We start from the raw sequence: 16,662 nt of genomic DNA, 5'->3' as shown, positions 1-16,662 counted from the left end.
CCACCCTAGCCTGGCTATTGAGGATGTGGTGTAAGTCAAGCCTATAACTGAGGGACGAAGGCTGGAGGGAGAACTGCCCTAGGGGAAAATGCCAAGATCCTTCCAGCCACGAGACTGCTCTTAGAGCAAAAGGGCGGGTCACCTTGAGAAAGATGCTCGGGCTGGAGACATAGCTCAGCCATTAAGAGCACTGACGCTAATTCACTTCCCAGCACCCACATGGCAGCTCACAGCTGTCTACAATTCCAGTTTCAGGGGACCCAACACCCTCACACAGACATACACACCAATGTACATAAAATAAATTATAAAAAAGAGAGGAAGATGCTCAGGACCTGTGGGAGAGGACCATTAGTTAGCAGCACAGGAAGATCTACTGGTCATAGCTTCTCCGCTCTTTCCCCTACCCTGGCCCACAGCATTTGCAGTGTGACATCCTTTCTGCCTGTGAAGCCACACCTACCCCTCAATTTGAATCCCCCCCCCCCGTCACGCCCCATGGCTAATTGGGTACTTGATAAATGTTCCAGCAAAGACGGTCTCAGAGTGAGACAGGTTCTGAATGTTCACTGTGGGCTTTTAAGTCCCCCAAGTGGATCCAGAGAGGTCTTGGTAACAACATTTAATTGTCATATTAATTTGATGATAATGGGAAATTCCCAGGTGATTATGAACATATTAATATTGTGCTTGGACTCAGACCAGCCCCAACACTGGGGGGTCTTCGACAAAACCTGCTGCATGTCTGGGTGTACCCCTATGCTCCCCCAGAAGCATCAGCTTCCAGTCATTTGTCAACCAATAATAAACACATGAGCAAGAAGACGTTTTCTATGTAGGAGTCCGCGGAGCTGCGTGGCATCCTGCTTCGCTTCTGTCAGCTATTTTTAATCTCCAAAAATGCTGATTACTCATTTCGCAAAGTTCTACTTGTTGATAAATACGGGGATTTGTTGAGATCAAGCGCCTTGACCGAGGGGGAGAGACAAGCTCCGGTCCTCTTGCTTTCCTTTGGCCCTGAGGCAGTTCTCCGGGGCCCCAAGGGGCCGCCTCTACTGGCCTTCCCAAGGAGCTCAGCCTTCCAGATGGCTGGAAAATAAATGTCAGCTCTGAGCATCAGAGACTGAGTCCACCCCTAGGAGGCCAGTTGGATGCAAGAGCAGCTGAGGATCCCAGAGGGGCCTGAGAGACCCCGAGTTCTCCCTTGGCCCATGAAGATCTGTCATCTGTGCTTGTAGAATGAGAGAAAGACTGGAAGACCCTTAGGCGGTGCCCATGCAAGGGAGTGGAGCACCCAGTAGGGAAGAGGTACCCAGTAGCTCCCCAAGGAACATGCCCCTTTGACTAAGTCAGTCTCTGTGCCACGTGGCAGAGCGATGACAGCTCAGGGTGACAGGAAGGTCAGTGCAATGGGGACAGACACGGGGGTGCTTTGTTCCACAGTAAGCACTAATGGTACAAATTGCTATTATATTGATAATGAATGAGATATATGGTGTATTATAATTATATTACATTACTGTGTTACAGGAATAGAGTGAGATTACATAATTATAGATTAAAACAACAGCGCCATAGACAAACCTGTATTATATCATTATATAAATAACCGGGTCTAATATTTTACAGCAATATATTGCAGGAGCTGTGGTTACTGCATAAATGATAGTGGAATACCTCACTCGGCTAGGTCATTTGCATGTCATTAGCATATCCTTCTCAAGCAGGAAGCTGACAGATTGAGCTGACTGGAGGGCTCATGGCTTGGCAATCAGCCACCTGGAATAACAAACTCTCAGGAAATTTGTGTTTGGCAGAATGTGTCATTATGCCGAAAGACTGAAGACTAACAACCACATAATCTTTCTCATCCCCCAGCTCTTTCTGTGGGAGCTCTTTGGCTAGCCACCATATTGGCTTAAACAGATATCTGAACTCTGACCCTGCCCCAAAAAGACGCTCCATTACCTATTAGCTGTATATCATCCATCTCCGACTGAATGGCAGCAGCCCTTGCTGCCCCGTAAGAGACTTCGGCTTCTTCTTACATTCAAGTCCAGAAGTAGTTGTCACTTGGCTGTCCCCTCCCCACACACTCAAGAACCAGAGACACGGCGCACATAAGACCCTCCTCCTAGAAGGCCCACCTCTGAGCTAATGCTGGCTCTTGTCCAAAAGAGGCTCACAGGAGGAACATGGGAGCCGTGTATGGATCATGACCATGTGCTAATCAAAATCCCTGGTGTCCCAGTGAGCAAACTTGGGCCCATGCTTTGGGTGCAGACACACACGGAGCAGAGATAAGTCTGGGGAGCCACAGATGTACCCTACCAGCAGGTCTACAGTAAGTGCTGGGACAGCTGCAGTCAGCAGGGACCTTGAGGGCAGCTAGGTCATTGGAACACTGAACAGAAATGCGGATGCATAGATTGTTGGAAGTTGTCCTCCAAAAGCAAACCTCAGGAGCAGCAGTTCCTTGGACAGCCCGCTTAGCTCCGGTTCTGTCCCTGCCTCCTTTCTCTCACGTGCCCCACCTCTCCACCCTTTCACCTTGCCGCTTCATCCTGCAGTGCACATGAAGCAGATCCGTTCAGCCCCACTCTCTCCCTTCTCTCTCTCTCTCTCTCTCTCTCTCTCTCTCTCTCTCTCTCTCTCTCTCTCTGGCTGGAAATCCTAGCATCCTACAGTGGTCCTACTACACACTGGAGACTCAAGCCTCTAGCCAACCCTACACGCTGCAAGGCACCGTTGGAAATGGCCTTATCAGCCATTTCCTCTCAAAAGCAAGGGCTCTCTCTTCTCTCTCCTCAAAGCCCAGATCCTATACACAAGCTCTCTGACTGCTTTTGGCCACCCCACCTCCTGCTTACCAGAGTAAATGGGGCCATGGTTTGAGAACTCAGATGTTCTGGAGATACAGTATTTGCTTAGAATGCAAGTAGCCCTAAGTCTGATTCCCAGTGCTACATAAGGTAGGCATCGCTGTCTACATTTGTAAGGGCGGCACTGGGGAGATCTCAGAGGTTACGCTCACCCTTGGCTACTTAGAAAGTATCAGATCAGCCTAGGATTTGTGTATCCATCTCTCGAGGAAAGCAAGCATCTTTCATGCCACTTTGATAATCCCAGCAATGTGCCTGCAGCTGTGCCATCCTCGAGTTCCACTTTCGGGTCTCCTGCTCACGCACACACAACTCCTTTTGCTTTAGTTAGCATCTACTATACCTGTCAGAAACCTTACAGGACCCAGGGGCCTTCAGTTCTTCCTTGTATCCCTCAAGGACAAATAACAGATCCCCAGGGGGTGAGGGAGAGTTGGGGCTCTTCAGAGTTCCCTGTGGTCCCCAGCTCCTCTCTCTCTCTCTCTCTCTCTCTCTCTCTCTCTCTCTCTCTCTCTCTCTCTCTGTGTGTCTTTCCCTTTCCCCTCTTTCCCNCTCTCTCTCTCTCTCTCTCTCTCTCTCTCTCTCTCTCTCTCTCTCTCTCTCTCTCTCTCTCTCCCACACACACACACACACACCCCCCTCCCTCCCTCCCTCCCTCTCCCTCTCTTTCAATAGGATCTGTGTTACCCAGGCTGGCTTTGAACTCCCGGGTCAATGTCTGAATGCTGACACTCAGTTGTGCTCCAGCCTCTCTTGCTTATACTGCAAAGTCCCCTCCGTACTACAGGGGGATGAGTTCCGGGATACCTATAGACTCCCATCTGCAAGTGCTCAAATCTTCATATAAAATGACACAGTAGCTACATACAAATACCTATGCACAGCCTACTGCAGACTCTAGATGGGTACTTCAAATCATTTCACACACCACTTATAACACCTCATACAATGTAAGTGCTATGTAAAGAGCTGTTATACTGTATTCCTTTTGGAAATAATAGAAAATCTGTTAATGTTCAACACAGATACAATTTTTCAGCTATTCCCTGTGCGCAAGTGACTGCATCTATGGATGCAGAATGCACAGATTTGGAGTCTGGCTGCTTAGGTAACTTTGGCTTATTCACTTGGGCTTCATCCTAGCTACACAACAATGTACTTAACGCCGCCCACCCCCACCCCCCACATGCATGTACGTGCGGACGCTGCCATTAAAACCAAACCAGTGTTGTGCCAGAGTTCATTTCAGTGGGCTTGGGAGAAGCAACTGATGACATTTAGAAAACTGTGCAACCCGGTTATTATTAAAAACTAGAATTAACACTCAGATAATCCATCACTTCCTGGGCAGTCACCATATCTTCCTGCTCTCTTCTTGAGGTTTTACATGGCTGTTGGAGCTGCACGTGGGGAGAGCAGTGACCACAACACACAGGATTTTCTCCCGGGACTCCCTCGTCCTGCTGCTAGGGTCAGGCCAGGTGGAAGGCTTTGCATTCCAGAAACCAGCAGGTGGTGCCAGGATGTTTTTCTCACCGAGGGGGCCTGTAAATGCTGATGGATGGGCATTCTATTAACAAACCCCCTCAGGATTGCATGTTCCTTTCTAAGTACCCCCACCTCTGCCATCTCCGCGGCTCAGTTTCCTCAGGGAGACATCTGTGTCTGCTGTCTCTGTCCCCGGAGTACTGGCCCCTCTGGCTCTGACACACAATGCCTGGTGTGTATCTCGTTTCGCCTGCCGTGCCAACGACCCCAGAATACCGTGACTTGCTGAACCCCACCGTCCACACTTGAGGCCTTTTTTCTACAGCATAGTCGCTGGCTGGTGACCCTACGCCGACTGCCCCAAAAGAGGGCTTTTCCCCACCCTTCCCAGTCAGCCCTCCGCCTCAGGACTCGCCTCTCCCATGCCCAGCCCCTCACACTCACCACCCCTTCACCCATTACTTCAAGCTTCCTGTGGGTGGTTAGTCTAGCTGGTCTCCATGAGTCCAGCCTCCTGCCTGAAGTATCTCCCCCGCCCTGCAGCCACAGCGGTCTCTAACCTGTTTTGATTGCATTGCTTCCCTGCTTATGCCTTCAGGGCCTGCCCACTGCTCCCTACACAAAGTCCGAGTCCCTAAGCATGGCACCCACAATGCCTTCTAATGTACCCTACCTCCAGCCACCATGGACGACTCCAGATGTCCCTCAAATACCCCTGTGCCCACATTTATCCCTTCACCTTCAGTTAGCTTCCTATATTAGGGTTTCTTTTGCTGTCAAGAGACACGATGACCTCAGCAACTCTTCTAAAGGAAAACATTTAATTGGGATGGCTCACTTACAGTTCAGAGGTTCAGTCCATTATCGTCATGGCAGGAAGCAAGGCAATGTGCAGGGAGACGTGGTGCTGGAGAAGGAGCGGAGAGTTCTTACATCTTGACTCACAGGCAATAGGAAGTGGTCTAAGACACTAGATGTGGCTTGAGCATGTATGAGACCACAAAACCTGCCTCCACAGTAACACTTCCTCCAACGAAGCCACACCTCCTAATAGTGACACTCCCTTTGGGGTCATTTGCTTTCCAACCACCACACTTACTGAGCCCGTTTGCACCTGCCCAACCTCTGCCTGACATCAATAGCCCATTCACCCCTCCAGACCCAGCCTGGAGCCACTTTCCAGAAAGGCCTAGCCTCACCTGTAAAAAAGTGGGGTGTCCGCTGTGTGCATGTTGACCCCCCTCATCATCATGCCACACCAACCTTCGTAATCATGGGATTTTGTTGTTTGATGTGGCTGTCCTCCCCACTGGGCCAGCAGCTCCTTGAGGGCAGAAATGGTCTCCCCCAGTGGATTCTGGGTGCGCCATCACCAAGGAGATGCTTACTATGTAAGCAAGTGCGGGATCTACACAGAGGGTGGACACACAACAAAAGGCCCCACCGCAGCTCCAAAGGAGGCCTATGAAGCCAGTTTAGAGCAATGCCTGGAAGTGACCCAAACCTGGGTCCCCATCTGTGGGCTTAGGCTATGCAGTGATGCCAAAGGCAGAAAGCAGATGCTGAATTTCCCCAACTGCTGCAGTCCTGGACCGTGGCCTGCCTTGCACACGGACTATCTCTTTCTCCTCTTCACAGGTATGACACTATCACTAACCAATGGGAGGCAGTAGCCCCTCTGCCCAAGGCAGTACATTCAGCAGCGGCCACTGTGTGCGGTGGCAAGGTCTACGTGTTCGGTGGAGTCAATGAGGCAGGCCGAGCCGCGGGTGTCCTTCAATCCTATGTGCCACAGACCAACACGTGGAGCTTCATTGAATCCCCAATGATAGGTAAGAATCTGGTACCTCCTCAGTCCTGGCCAGTGGGGCCCCCACAATCCCGCATCCCACATCCCAGATAGAATCAGGCTCGGCCCAAAGAGTCCACAGAGGCAGGTCTAGCGGTGGGTAGCAGGTAGTCCCAAAGCCCAGGCACAGCGGGGATGCCAGCACCTAGAAAAGGGCAAGCCAGCCAAGACTCCGCCTGCTCCTGGTCCTCAGCCTGTCCCAGGGCAATCATTGGGAGCACCGCTGGGAAAGAGAGATGAGGGAGGCCAGGACCACTGACCTTGACCACCTGTTCTGCCATCCTCACAGACAACAAGTATGCACCAGCTGTCACCCTCAACGGCTTTGTGTTCATCCTGGGAGGAGCTTACGCCAGAGCCACCACCATCTACGACCCAGAAAAAGGCAACATCAAGGCGGGCCCAAACATGAATCACTCTCGCCAGTTCTGCAGGTGAGGGAGTATCTGGGCTGGGGCTGTGGAGGAGTGGGGACTGGAGGGTTGCAGGGGGAACCCACCCCCACCCCCAGGAACAGATGGCGGGACTAGAGCATAATATGGGGCCCCTAAGAGCAGCTGTAGAGGATCCTGTGTCCCCAAACTGTGGCTCCATATGATCTCATCTCACACTGGAAAAGACATAAAAGTCACTCTCCCTGAAGGCCAGCTCTCCCCTCGGGCGCCTTCCAGAGGCATGTCGGGACAACTGGCCTCTGATGGGAATGCTCTGGTCACATATGTGAACCCCATGCTGGCCCAGGCAAGGGCACATGCTGCATCTGTCTGCTCCTCTAAGGCTTCCTGACAGGCTACAAGCACAGGCAGACACAGGAGGTAGAATGCACCCTGACCCCAGGTCTGTGAGATGCCAGCCCTAGCTCTTCTAGATGCTTCCTTTTCTGTCTAAGAGGAACAGGAATAAGGAACGCCCTAGACACCCCACTGTTTTCAGTCCCATAGCGGTTGCTTCCTGAAGAGCCCCAGAGGCCATGACTAAGTTTTCAGTTATCAATGACAGGAAGTGTTTATTGAGTACCTGGTGTTTGTCTAGATACACAGAAGGTAACGCTTCCTGCTAACATGTGGCTTCAACTTGGAGAAATAGCTTCCCCGGCCCTAGAAAAGTCTATCTCCTCTGGTGTTTAAATGCAGAAAACTGCGAGGCTCCTGGTGGAGTTTGAGTTCCTCAGATTTTGGACTGTCCTTTAATACCACAGCCGCGATCACGATCTGACTTTTCCGTAGCTGACAGTGATGTTTGGACACCGAATCTGTGAGGAAGAGGCCAATGCCTTACTTGAGACTACAAGCAACAGAAAACAGAGTCCCACGGGTGGGCGGAAGCTGGCCTTTGTGAGAGAAACAGGGAGATAGAGATAGTTGGCCATTAAAGAGAGAGAGAGACATGAAAGCCCAGAGTAGCAAGGAACTAGAAGGGGAGCACTATGGAGGCCTTGGTGTGTGATGAGAAATCTAGAGTTGGGATGTGTTCTGGTCTGGGCCTTGCAAAAATTAGGAGAGCCTTGAAAACTTCTGGGTCCATTTTTAAGAAAGAGCCTAGAAGAATTGGCCATTTGATGGGGTGAAGGAGAAAATGGGGCTAGAAACATGGCGAGAAGCAACAGCTGAAATGCATGAAGAAGTAAGTGCGGGGCTGCAGAGATGACTTAGTGGATAAGAGCAGTTGTTCTCTTGCAGAGGACCTGGGTTCGATTCCCTGCACCCACATGGAGGTGTAATTCCAATTCCAGTGGATCTGGTGCCCTCTTCTGACCTCTGCAGACACCAAGCATGCATGCTATACACATACATACATGCAAGCAAATCACATAACATAAAGTAAAAAAAAAAAAAAACTTAATTCAAGGAAATTCTAAAGAAGTGCAGAAAGAGCAGCAGATCAGGCCTTTGACTGGAATAACAGATCCCAGTCAGCGAGTGTCACTCAGGAAACTGGTCCAAGCAGAGCTGTCAGTCACCCTGCAGAGCACGATTGGCCCTTGAGTCACAGGTGGAAGCAGGCCCACTCACACGTGCTGAGGAGACAGGAAGAAGGTGGCACTCTGGTTCCTGGGCAGAGGGGCAGGGCTTCCTGTGACAGGGCTGCCGCTTGGTTAGATCTGACCCCTGTTGTTCTGTCTCTTGGTGTTTTGAGTCACGTCCCCAGCTCCGTGTGAAACTCCGAAGGCTCTGTACGCACACTAGGAAAAGATGCTCAGTAAAGGCTCAGAGACGGGCAGGCATCTATGTAGATGCGTCCCCTGTCGCAGCTGTCTGTAGTGTCTTGGCAGAGCTGGGAGGCGGCAGCTAATCAAAATGAGCTTATCTCCCCTGAGAACAGTACCGCGTGTCATCCTGAGTGTTCCTGTAGAAAAATGTCATTGTTGTTTTGTTGTTTATTGGCCCAGGTTAGGCGTCAGAGAAGAGCAAGATCCTACATGACCTGTGCAAGAGGGCCCAGGGGCCCCTACAGCCAGGACAGGGTTGGGATTCTGTTTCCAGAACCAATAAAGAAACTCAAGGCCTAACTCTCTGCCTCGCTTTCCCTCCCATAGTGCTGTGGTGCTTGATGGTAAAATTTATGCAACCGGAGGCATCGTGAGCAGCGAGGGACCAGCTCTGGGCAACATGGAAGCCTATGAGCCAACAACGAACACATGGACCCTCCTACCCCACATGCCCTGTCCTGTGTTTAGACATGGCTGTGTTGTGATAAAGAAATATATTCAAAGCGGCTGACATCGGCAGAGAGCCCAGGACAAGCCTATGGGACGAGTCTGGTGAGGCAAACGCCACACACCATGGTTATCTTCCGACACCAACGAGAGGCCCACAGAACACAATCAAGAAACTCACTGCGCTAACATTTCGAATATTCTCTACGTTGAATGTAGAAAATCATCCTCGCCTTTTGGGTGAAGCGGGGCACAGCGCTTCGGGCAGCAGGAACCTGGAAAACAGAGCCAGGGCTCGCTGGCCAGCCAAGGCGCTTGCTCTCAACAGGGGGCGCTCGCTCTGCCCGGTGCAATAGTTTCACGTATTTTTCAACTGGGAGAGAGGCTGTTTTTTTTTTCCTTCTTGCAGAGCAAGCTCAATCCCTAAACCACCATAGATCAGTTATCCTGTGACAATATTGGGCATCAGGCTCTTTTGGAATAAGGTCAAAGTGTCCTTATCACTTTGATTCCTACTTTCTTTGTTTTTCGTTTTTGTTTTTAACCAATCTACACTTTCAAGTGGCCGAGAGAAAAAAAAACCGAGGGAAGGGCTGTGCAGCACCAAGGCCTAGGAGAGGGCTGGTTGCCACCAGATAGGAGAGGGGTCCAGCTGCAGAGCCAGGGCTGACAGCCGCAGGGATTGCTGGGAAGAGCCACCTGTCCTTCACGGATTTTTCTACCATGTTTTTGCTGCGAACGGACATGGTGGGATAGCTTTCTCTTAGCCAGTCTGAATTATTTAGATTTCCGGGGCATTTTTCTTGATACACAAAAGGCTATTTTTAAGTACCGAGAGGAGGAGGCCACAAGAGGGGCAACGCTGTGGGGCTTCCCAGAGCTCTTTGTAGGTAGTGCCAGAGGGGGGCACTGGCTCTCATTTTTCTATGTGCAGAATAGAGGAGCTCTCCTGAGGTGGGCCATGCCCCCACTTTATTTTTGGAAAACGTTAACTCCCAGACAGCCCTGGAAGACTATGCCTCATGGAGGCATTGTCGGGGAAGAAGGGTCTATTCTAGAAGAATGTAGTTCTGGCTTCTACACCAATCCAGCTCCCTCCGTGAGGTAAAGCTGAGGACCCAGGCCCAGAAAAGGGACTGAGGGAGGGAGGGAGGGAGGGAGGGAGGGAGAAGAAATGTCTACAAAGCACAGGAGACTATTTTTGATATTTATAGCTATATATTCAAGGCACCTGCCGCGAGAGCTCTCAGGATGGGGACAGCCTTCTTAGACGAGCCATGACAGCCACAGCCTGAGGAGCACGCGGAGAAACCCCTCTTCTTGTGGCCTTGTTGGATCGCAACCTGAGAAAAGGGAAGCCAGGGAAAAAACCTCCCAACGAGGCTCAGAAGAGAAAGGCCTTCCCATTAGTCCTTAGACCCTCAAACCTCACCCGGTCCTCAGCTTCCGTTCCAGGGCAGGAAGAAGGCCGCCGCCACCGTGCTGTTTAGTTGAAGTTAGTACCAAATACACACCATTTTTCTACCTGGGAAGTGAGCTCGCCATGACCTCATAGTAAGAACCAGTGACAGAGAGAAAAAGAGACAGGATACACTCTCCATCATTCAGTATTGGATGACACAAAATCCAGTCCTCACGACGGGCATCAACTTCTAGCATTACAAGTGCGGCTCCCACTTGACGAGATACCGAGCTTCGTTATGCAGTTTTTAATATTATTTATTATTTAAAAAAAAGTAATAAGCACAAAACTACATACATTGTATGTCATTTAAAAGTATTTATGTCAAACAGGGTGCAAGTGTGAACCCAAGGACTGGAGCACAAATTTCTAACTGCCTGGGGCAGGGTGAATGTGAGCATTGGCGTGCGTCTGCCTCCAAGGGAGGTGCTAGTGGTGAAGAGGACTCGGCGGAGGACACTGAGGTTCCGTTTCTCTCCTCATCGATCACACTGGAGCAAACTGGCTGTTTCTGTGAATGACATAAAACAGGGTTCTCTGTAATGGTATTGTATATAGTATATGTTTATTGTTAAGTTGTTATATTATAATAAATATATTTATAGATCTAGACTGGGAAGCCGATGCAATGTCTTTGTGTGCCACCGCCTTTGCCTCAGTGACACCACACCCCCACGCACCAGGAGTACACGTCCCCTTCTAGACGGCCACATAGGTTTCGATGACTGGAGAGGACAGGTTTGCAAGGGGACGGGAGATGAACAGTAACCAGTAAAGGACAGCTGAAGGTCAAAGTTGGAAGGACTTACAGACACAATGGAATTGACCCAAGACTATGCCCTTCACCTATGCACGTCTGATCATGGCCATGCATCTGGAAGCGCCATAGCTTGCTTCCCCCCACCCCTTTCTCTCCTGCACTGGAGCCACTTGCTTCTCAATTCATCGACCTAGCAGGAGCCACAAGACACTTTCCTCTAGGAAGAAAAATCAAGTGTGATTTCCATGCTAAGAACCAGGTCGGGTGACCTCCCCTGCTTCCTCAATTAGTCTGTCACACAAACACACATTGCCACGCCCAGGACACCTAGGCAAGGTTTATTTAGCGTGAGATGTGGAATGCCTCTCTCAGGAAGGGTGCTTACAAAAGAGGGCAGGTTTTCCAAAGTAGTCACCCACAGGAAGCCTCCATGCCCTTAATCTTTAAGTCTTACCAAGATCTAGTGTCTCCTTGAAAGCAAAAGCCTAATATGGTGGGAAGAGGAGGTGTTGACGCCTTGAGATGAGTGGACCATATGTCTATCAGATAAACATTTCCCTGGGAACATCAATCCTGCAAGGCACTGTCCAGTGGATGCCAGTCATGAAGAGCTAAAATGATAACTTGTGGTAAAAGCAATATGCCAGCTCCATTCTTGTCTACTCCATTTTCTTTTTATCAAGGGAAATGCTCTCGTGGTCAATGAAGAGTCTCTGTGTTTTATACGTAACTTTGGTGGTAATCAAAGATTCCATTTTTACCATAACAAGGCAGGTGCGTCCACTGGATTAGGAAAGCCACCATGATAACCAACAAGGTACAACCACCTGATATAACAAAGAAGGTTAGAAGACCGTCCACATTGTGGATTTTTTTTAAAACCTCAGGAGAGCAATCAGAAGAATGATCTATTGCCTGTGTGGTAGAGTATTTTAGTTAAAGGGACCAGGTCATACGATTGGAAAATGTTAGTTAAGTAGAAATAATGGTTAGATCAAAAAAATTTTAACATTAATTAAAAAGGTGCTGGCAGATAGAATCCAAAAGGTTTTTTAAAAAAGCTCAACACTGAAACTCAGCAAGGAATGAGGTAATGCCTAGTAGCTATTAAGTTGACTCCCTACACCCCCACCTGTAGGGGGAGCTGTGCTGAGGAGGTGCATGAGACCCTACAGAAGCGCTGAGGGTTCTGCAGATGAGACAGCAGGTGGCAGGCACCGCGCGCTCATATCAGGAGCCAGAGGAGCACTGAGATAATCACTTCTAGGCAGCCGTAAAGAAATGACGTGAACTCTAGGAGAATAATGCTAACAGGGTATGTAAGATTGACAAGGTCTTGTTTGTTGACACTAATGATGTGCTAGCCACCATACTAAATGCACAGAGCACTGGATCCGCACAATTCAGGTACGAAAGACACAAAAAAGAAAATCCATCTCTGTACAAGACTGTAGCTTAAGATGTGCGGCTATGTGCAGAAGACACATATGCTTGTGTATAGATGTACATAGATGAACCCAGTTCACAAGACCACCTAGACCTGCGCTCTGACGACTTTGAGACCAGGGTCCTTCTTCTCCAAGCTACCTCAGAAACCTTTACCTTCAAACAAGGTAAAGGTTTGTACCTGCACCCCAAGCGTGCAGTCCTATCATTGTACTCATGGAATTGCGAGTATATATTCTTCCCTCTTTTCAAGAATTTATATACCTATAATTATATAGTTACTTATGTAATAAAAAGATAAATATGCTATGCATTTTTTTCTTTTGTCCTTTTTCCTGCAGCATTAGAGGATGACACCCAAGGGCTGCATGTTAAGTGACCACTCTGCCCCCAATCCCTATAAAGTGCTTCCGTGGTAACGAGAGACAGAAAGTAATGTTTCCCTGAGCTTCAATCCAAGAAATTTGTGTATGCGTGTGTGTGTGTGTATGTGTAAGCAGTAAGAAATAGTAAGAAATTCTTTGTGTGTACATGTATATGTATATGTGTGTGTGTAGATAAGCAGTAAGAAATTGTGTGTGTATGTATGTGTCTGTGTCTGTATGTATGTGTGTGTATGTGTGTAGATAAGCAGTAAGAAATTCTTTATGTGTGTGTCTGTGTGTATGTATGTGTGCATATGTATGTGTGTGTCTAAGTCTGTGTATGTATGTGTGTGTGTGGAGAAGCAGTAAAGAAATCAAAGGATTCAAAATAAAGGATCTGAGAAAAATAAGAAAACAGATTGCCACATATTAATACTAAACTCTGGGGTACTTTATCAAGATCTGGTCTTTGCTTCATCCTCCTCATTTTTCTCCTCTTCCTCCAGAATTAGAGATTAACAAGTTTCACACATGGTGAGCAAGGACCCTAGAGTACACTGCATTCCTCTCTCTCTCTCTCTCTCTCTCTCTCTCTCTCTCTCTCTCTCTCTCTCTCTCTCTTCCTCCCTCCCTCCCTCCCTCCCTCTCCCCTCCCAGTAAAATGCCCCTGTGGCACAACTGCACACAGTATCCCGTATGCCCTCAGCTGCCTCGGCAGCACAGGGTGCCATCTCCACACTTAATAACATGAAGGAGGTCATCGGTACAGAGACCATCAGAGGACATGAATGGAATGTGACCTTAGTCCTAGCACAGCCCTACAGAAGACACCCAGGTAAGCCCACCAGACTCTGAGACTTCAACAAGTCAGCCGGTGGCCTGTCAGTGTCCAGGGCCAGCTCACTGACTTGAGAATCCCTGCTAAGCACATGGTTCCCCAAGGCAGCCCCGGCTTAGCTCTTGACTACAACACCAAGTCTCCTTCCTTTCCATCGCCTGTATTTAAATTCAAAAATGTATACAGCGAGCCTAGCATTCCACTAAAATACCACATTAAAACATAGATTCCACTGCATCCTTGTCTTGACATGCGCATTTGTGTTAGCAGACCAAGGTACAGCCAACTCCAGTCAGAAAATCTTGGGTCTAATAATCTACTTTTTTTGTTTCTGAGGATGACTAAGTTCAATAAATGTGGAAATCTTTATAGTATATATAGTATAGCAGACCAGTGATCTGGAATGGAGATTTAACTGTGTGAAAGGCAATTGCTTCCTTCCTTTTAAATACAACCCATGAAGCGCCTTTAGTAATGTATGGTAACTACAGAGCCACCAGACAAGTGAATGGCGCTCCCTTTAAATGCATGGAAGATTTTGCGACTCCCTGCCCCAAATACCTTTATTTCAGCATACTAAATACAATTATGGATTGTCTTATTTTCTTCCTTTCATCCTTTTTTTCTCTAAACAACCCAGGCTGCCCTCAAAATGACTTATGTAGGCAAAACTGGTCTTGAATTTCTGACCTCTCTGCTGCTGCCACACAAGTGCTGGGATTACTGGCATCTGCTACCAAGCCAAGCTCTTGCATTTATTAAAATGCTAAAACAAAAAAGTTTAATTTTCTTTCTCAGAGAACCTTAAGCTACAAAGTAACCATACACAGTGTTTAGAAATACTGAACTCTCATCCTGAGTTGACTTTTTTGCCACAATGAGAATATTGGAAAGGCCCTATGCTGTGGTGGCCACGGAAATATGAGTGGCACTCACAGGCTTTGACGGAGTTCAGAGGATCTTGGGACTGTGTTCTTGTCTGTAACTTTTGGACTCCAAATATACAAGTTCGGAGCAATGGTTACTGATTTACCATTGCTTGAGAACTCAGAATGTCAAGGGCATAGCTAGGGTTTTTGTTGCTGTGAAGAGACACAATGACCACGGCAACTCCTACAAAGTCAAACATTTCATCGAGGCTGGCTTACAGAGGTTTAGTCCATCGCCATCACAGCGGGAACCATAGTAGCATGCAGGCAGACCTGGTGCTGGAGAGGAACTGAGAGTTTTGCATCGGAGCTGAAGGCAGCAGACGAGACTGCCACACTGGTCTGGCTTGAGCTTCTGAGACTTCCAAGCCTACCCCATAGTGATGCAGTTCCTCCAAAAAGCCAAATTTACTCCCACAAGACCACCTCTCCTCATAGTGTCACTCTCTATAGACTTCTGGGGGCCATTTTATTCAAGTCACAAGCCTTTTATAAATTAGATCAAAAACATTACCTCATTGGGCATTTCCTTCATCATTATCTGAATCCATTATACCTATGAAACCATAAACCCTGCACTTTGCAAGTCTCTTCTGCATTCACATGTGCATGGGCCTGCTTAACCTGCTGGATTTTTGTTGTCGAGACAAGGTCTTGTGTATCCCATTCTGATCTCTAACTGGTTCTACAGTCAAGGGCAAGGGTGGCCTTGAACTTTAGATTCTTCTGCCTTTACTTCTGAGCCCTGGGATCACAGGCCTATGCCAACCCAGCATTTCGGGCATGCTAGGTGAGCACAGCCACATGTGCAGCCCCTGCATTTCCTCTTTAAGTCATCATCTTTACTTTTTGATGCTTTCCAATGTCTCCCAATTGAGCAGCTATACCCCAAGTTCCTTTCTCAGAAACGCATCCCTCCTCTTTTTTTTCTTTTTCTCCCCCACCTCCACCCCAAGACAGGGTTTCTCTATGTAACAGAGTCCCAGCTGTCCTGGAACTCACTCTGTAGACCAGGTTGTCCTCAAACCCAGAGATCCACCTGCCTCTGCCTCCAGAGTGCTGGGATTCAAGGCGTGCGTCACCACTGCCCAACTTGCATTCCTCCTCCGGTTACCTCATCCTTCTGACACCCAAGGCCTTCTGCCAGATCCAGAAAACAAACTACAGTCCTAGTCACCTAACTTCTGCGGCTTCTTTGGGGTAGAGAGCCGCAGGGCTGGGGGAAATGTATTCACATTGATTGACACCTCTGGCTTGCTTCACTCTGACTCTCCTAAGCCTGTGCTTCTTATTACCCTTTCTGTTTCCCATTCACCACACTCTCGGCAGACAAGCTTATCTCAGCAATCCCCAACTGCGAGAGGGGGAGGAGGTTTAGGGCTGGGAAGACTAGATTGAATTTGAGTCCACATAGAACAAAAAAACTACCCTGGCATGGCTAAGAATGCCTACGACCCCAGCACCGAGGAACAGAGGCAAGCATTCTGTATCTCCTAGCTTAGTCTCCGTGGCAGCCAGAATCCCAGAAGGAAAACTCTCATTAGAGTGTCCAGACCCAATGCTAGCTCAGTTCCAGGAACAAATAAGCCCCCTTAAGTAGCCATAAGAGAAGCTGAGCGCTCTACAGGACTGCGTGAAATGCTGAGCTTCCATGTGAAGAGCTGGCCAGGATCAAAAAAGAGCACGATCCATCTTAAAACGCTGATGTGACTGCCACCAGGTCCTGCTGGCTGTGCATATGGCTATGGCTGCTCTTCAAGGTTCCTATAAACTCTACAACTCATGAGAATACATTTATTGTTTTATGGTTCTGGGCATTGTTAGTCTGAATTGGGGTCTAGGAGCTAAGACAAGGCACCCATGGCCTGTGTTCCTCTCGGAAGCTGTAGGAAGAACCTAGCTTTTCCTGTATTGCATCCCTGTAGTAAGACTCCTCGTGATTACATTATAGCCCCAAACAATCCCGAAACCACTCCATCTCAAGATT

At 48.5% G+C, this 16,662-nt stretch overlaps 1 protein-coding gene across 4 annotated transcripts in view; it reads left to right on the top strand.

The window, feature by feature from the left end:
* Window positions 1-10,949, top strand: part of Klhl29 (kelch like family member 29) — a 302,875-nt gene extending 291,926 nt beyond the window's left edge. For all 4 annotated transcript variants that reach the window (XM_050141981.1, XM_050141980.1, XM_050141979.1 and 1 more), the window contains 3 exons: window positions 6,009-6,202; window positions 6,509-6,653; window positions 8,756-10,949. In XM_050141981.1, coding sequence (XP_049997938.1) covers window positions 6,009-6,202; window positions 6,509-6,653; window positions 8,756-8,939 — 523 coding nt within the window. In that variant the 3' untranslated portion in view covers window positions 8,940-10,949. The remainder of the gene's footprint in view (window positions 1-6,008; window positions 6,203-6,508; window positions 6,654-8,755) is intronic.
* The last annotated feature ends 5,713 nt before the right edge of the window (window positions 10,950-16,662 follow it).

The sequence above is a fragment of the Alexandromys fortis genome, unplaced genomic scaffold (genome assembly GCF_014885135.2).
Source record: "Alexandromys fortis isolate MF-2015 unplaced genomic scaffold, M_Fortis_MF-2015_v1.1 scaffold_30, whole genome shotgun sequence".
Taxonomy (NCBI): Eukaryota; Metazoa; Chordata; class Mammalia; order Rodentia; family Cricetidae; genus Alexandromys; species Alexandromys fortis.
The sequence above is the reverse complement of the archived record's forward strand: the minus strand, read 5'-3'. Positions and strand labels throughout refer to the sequence as shown.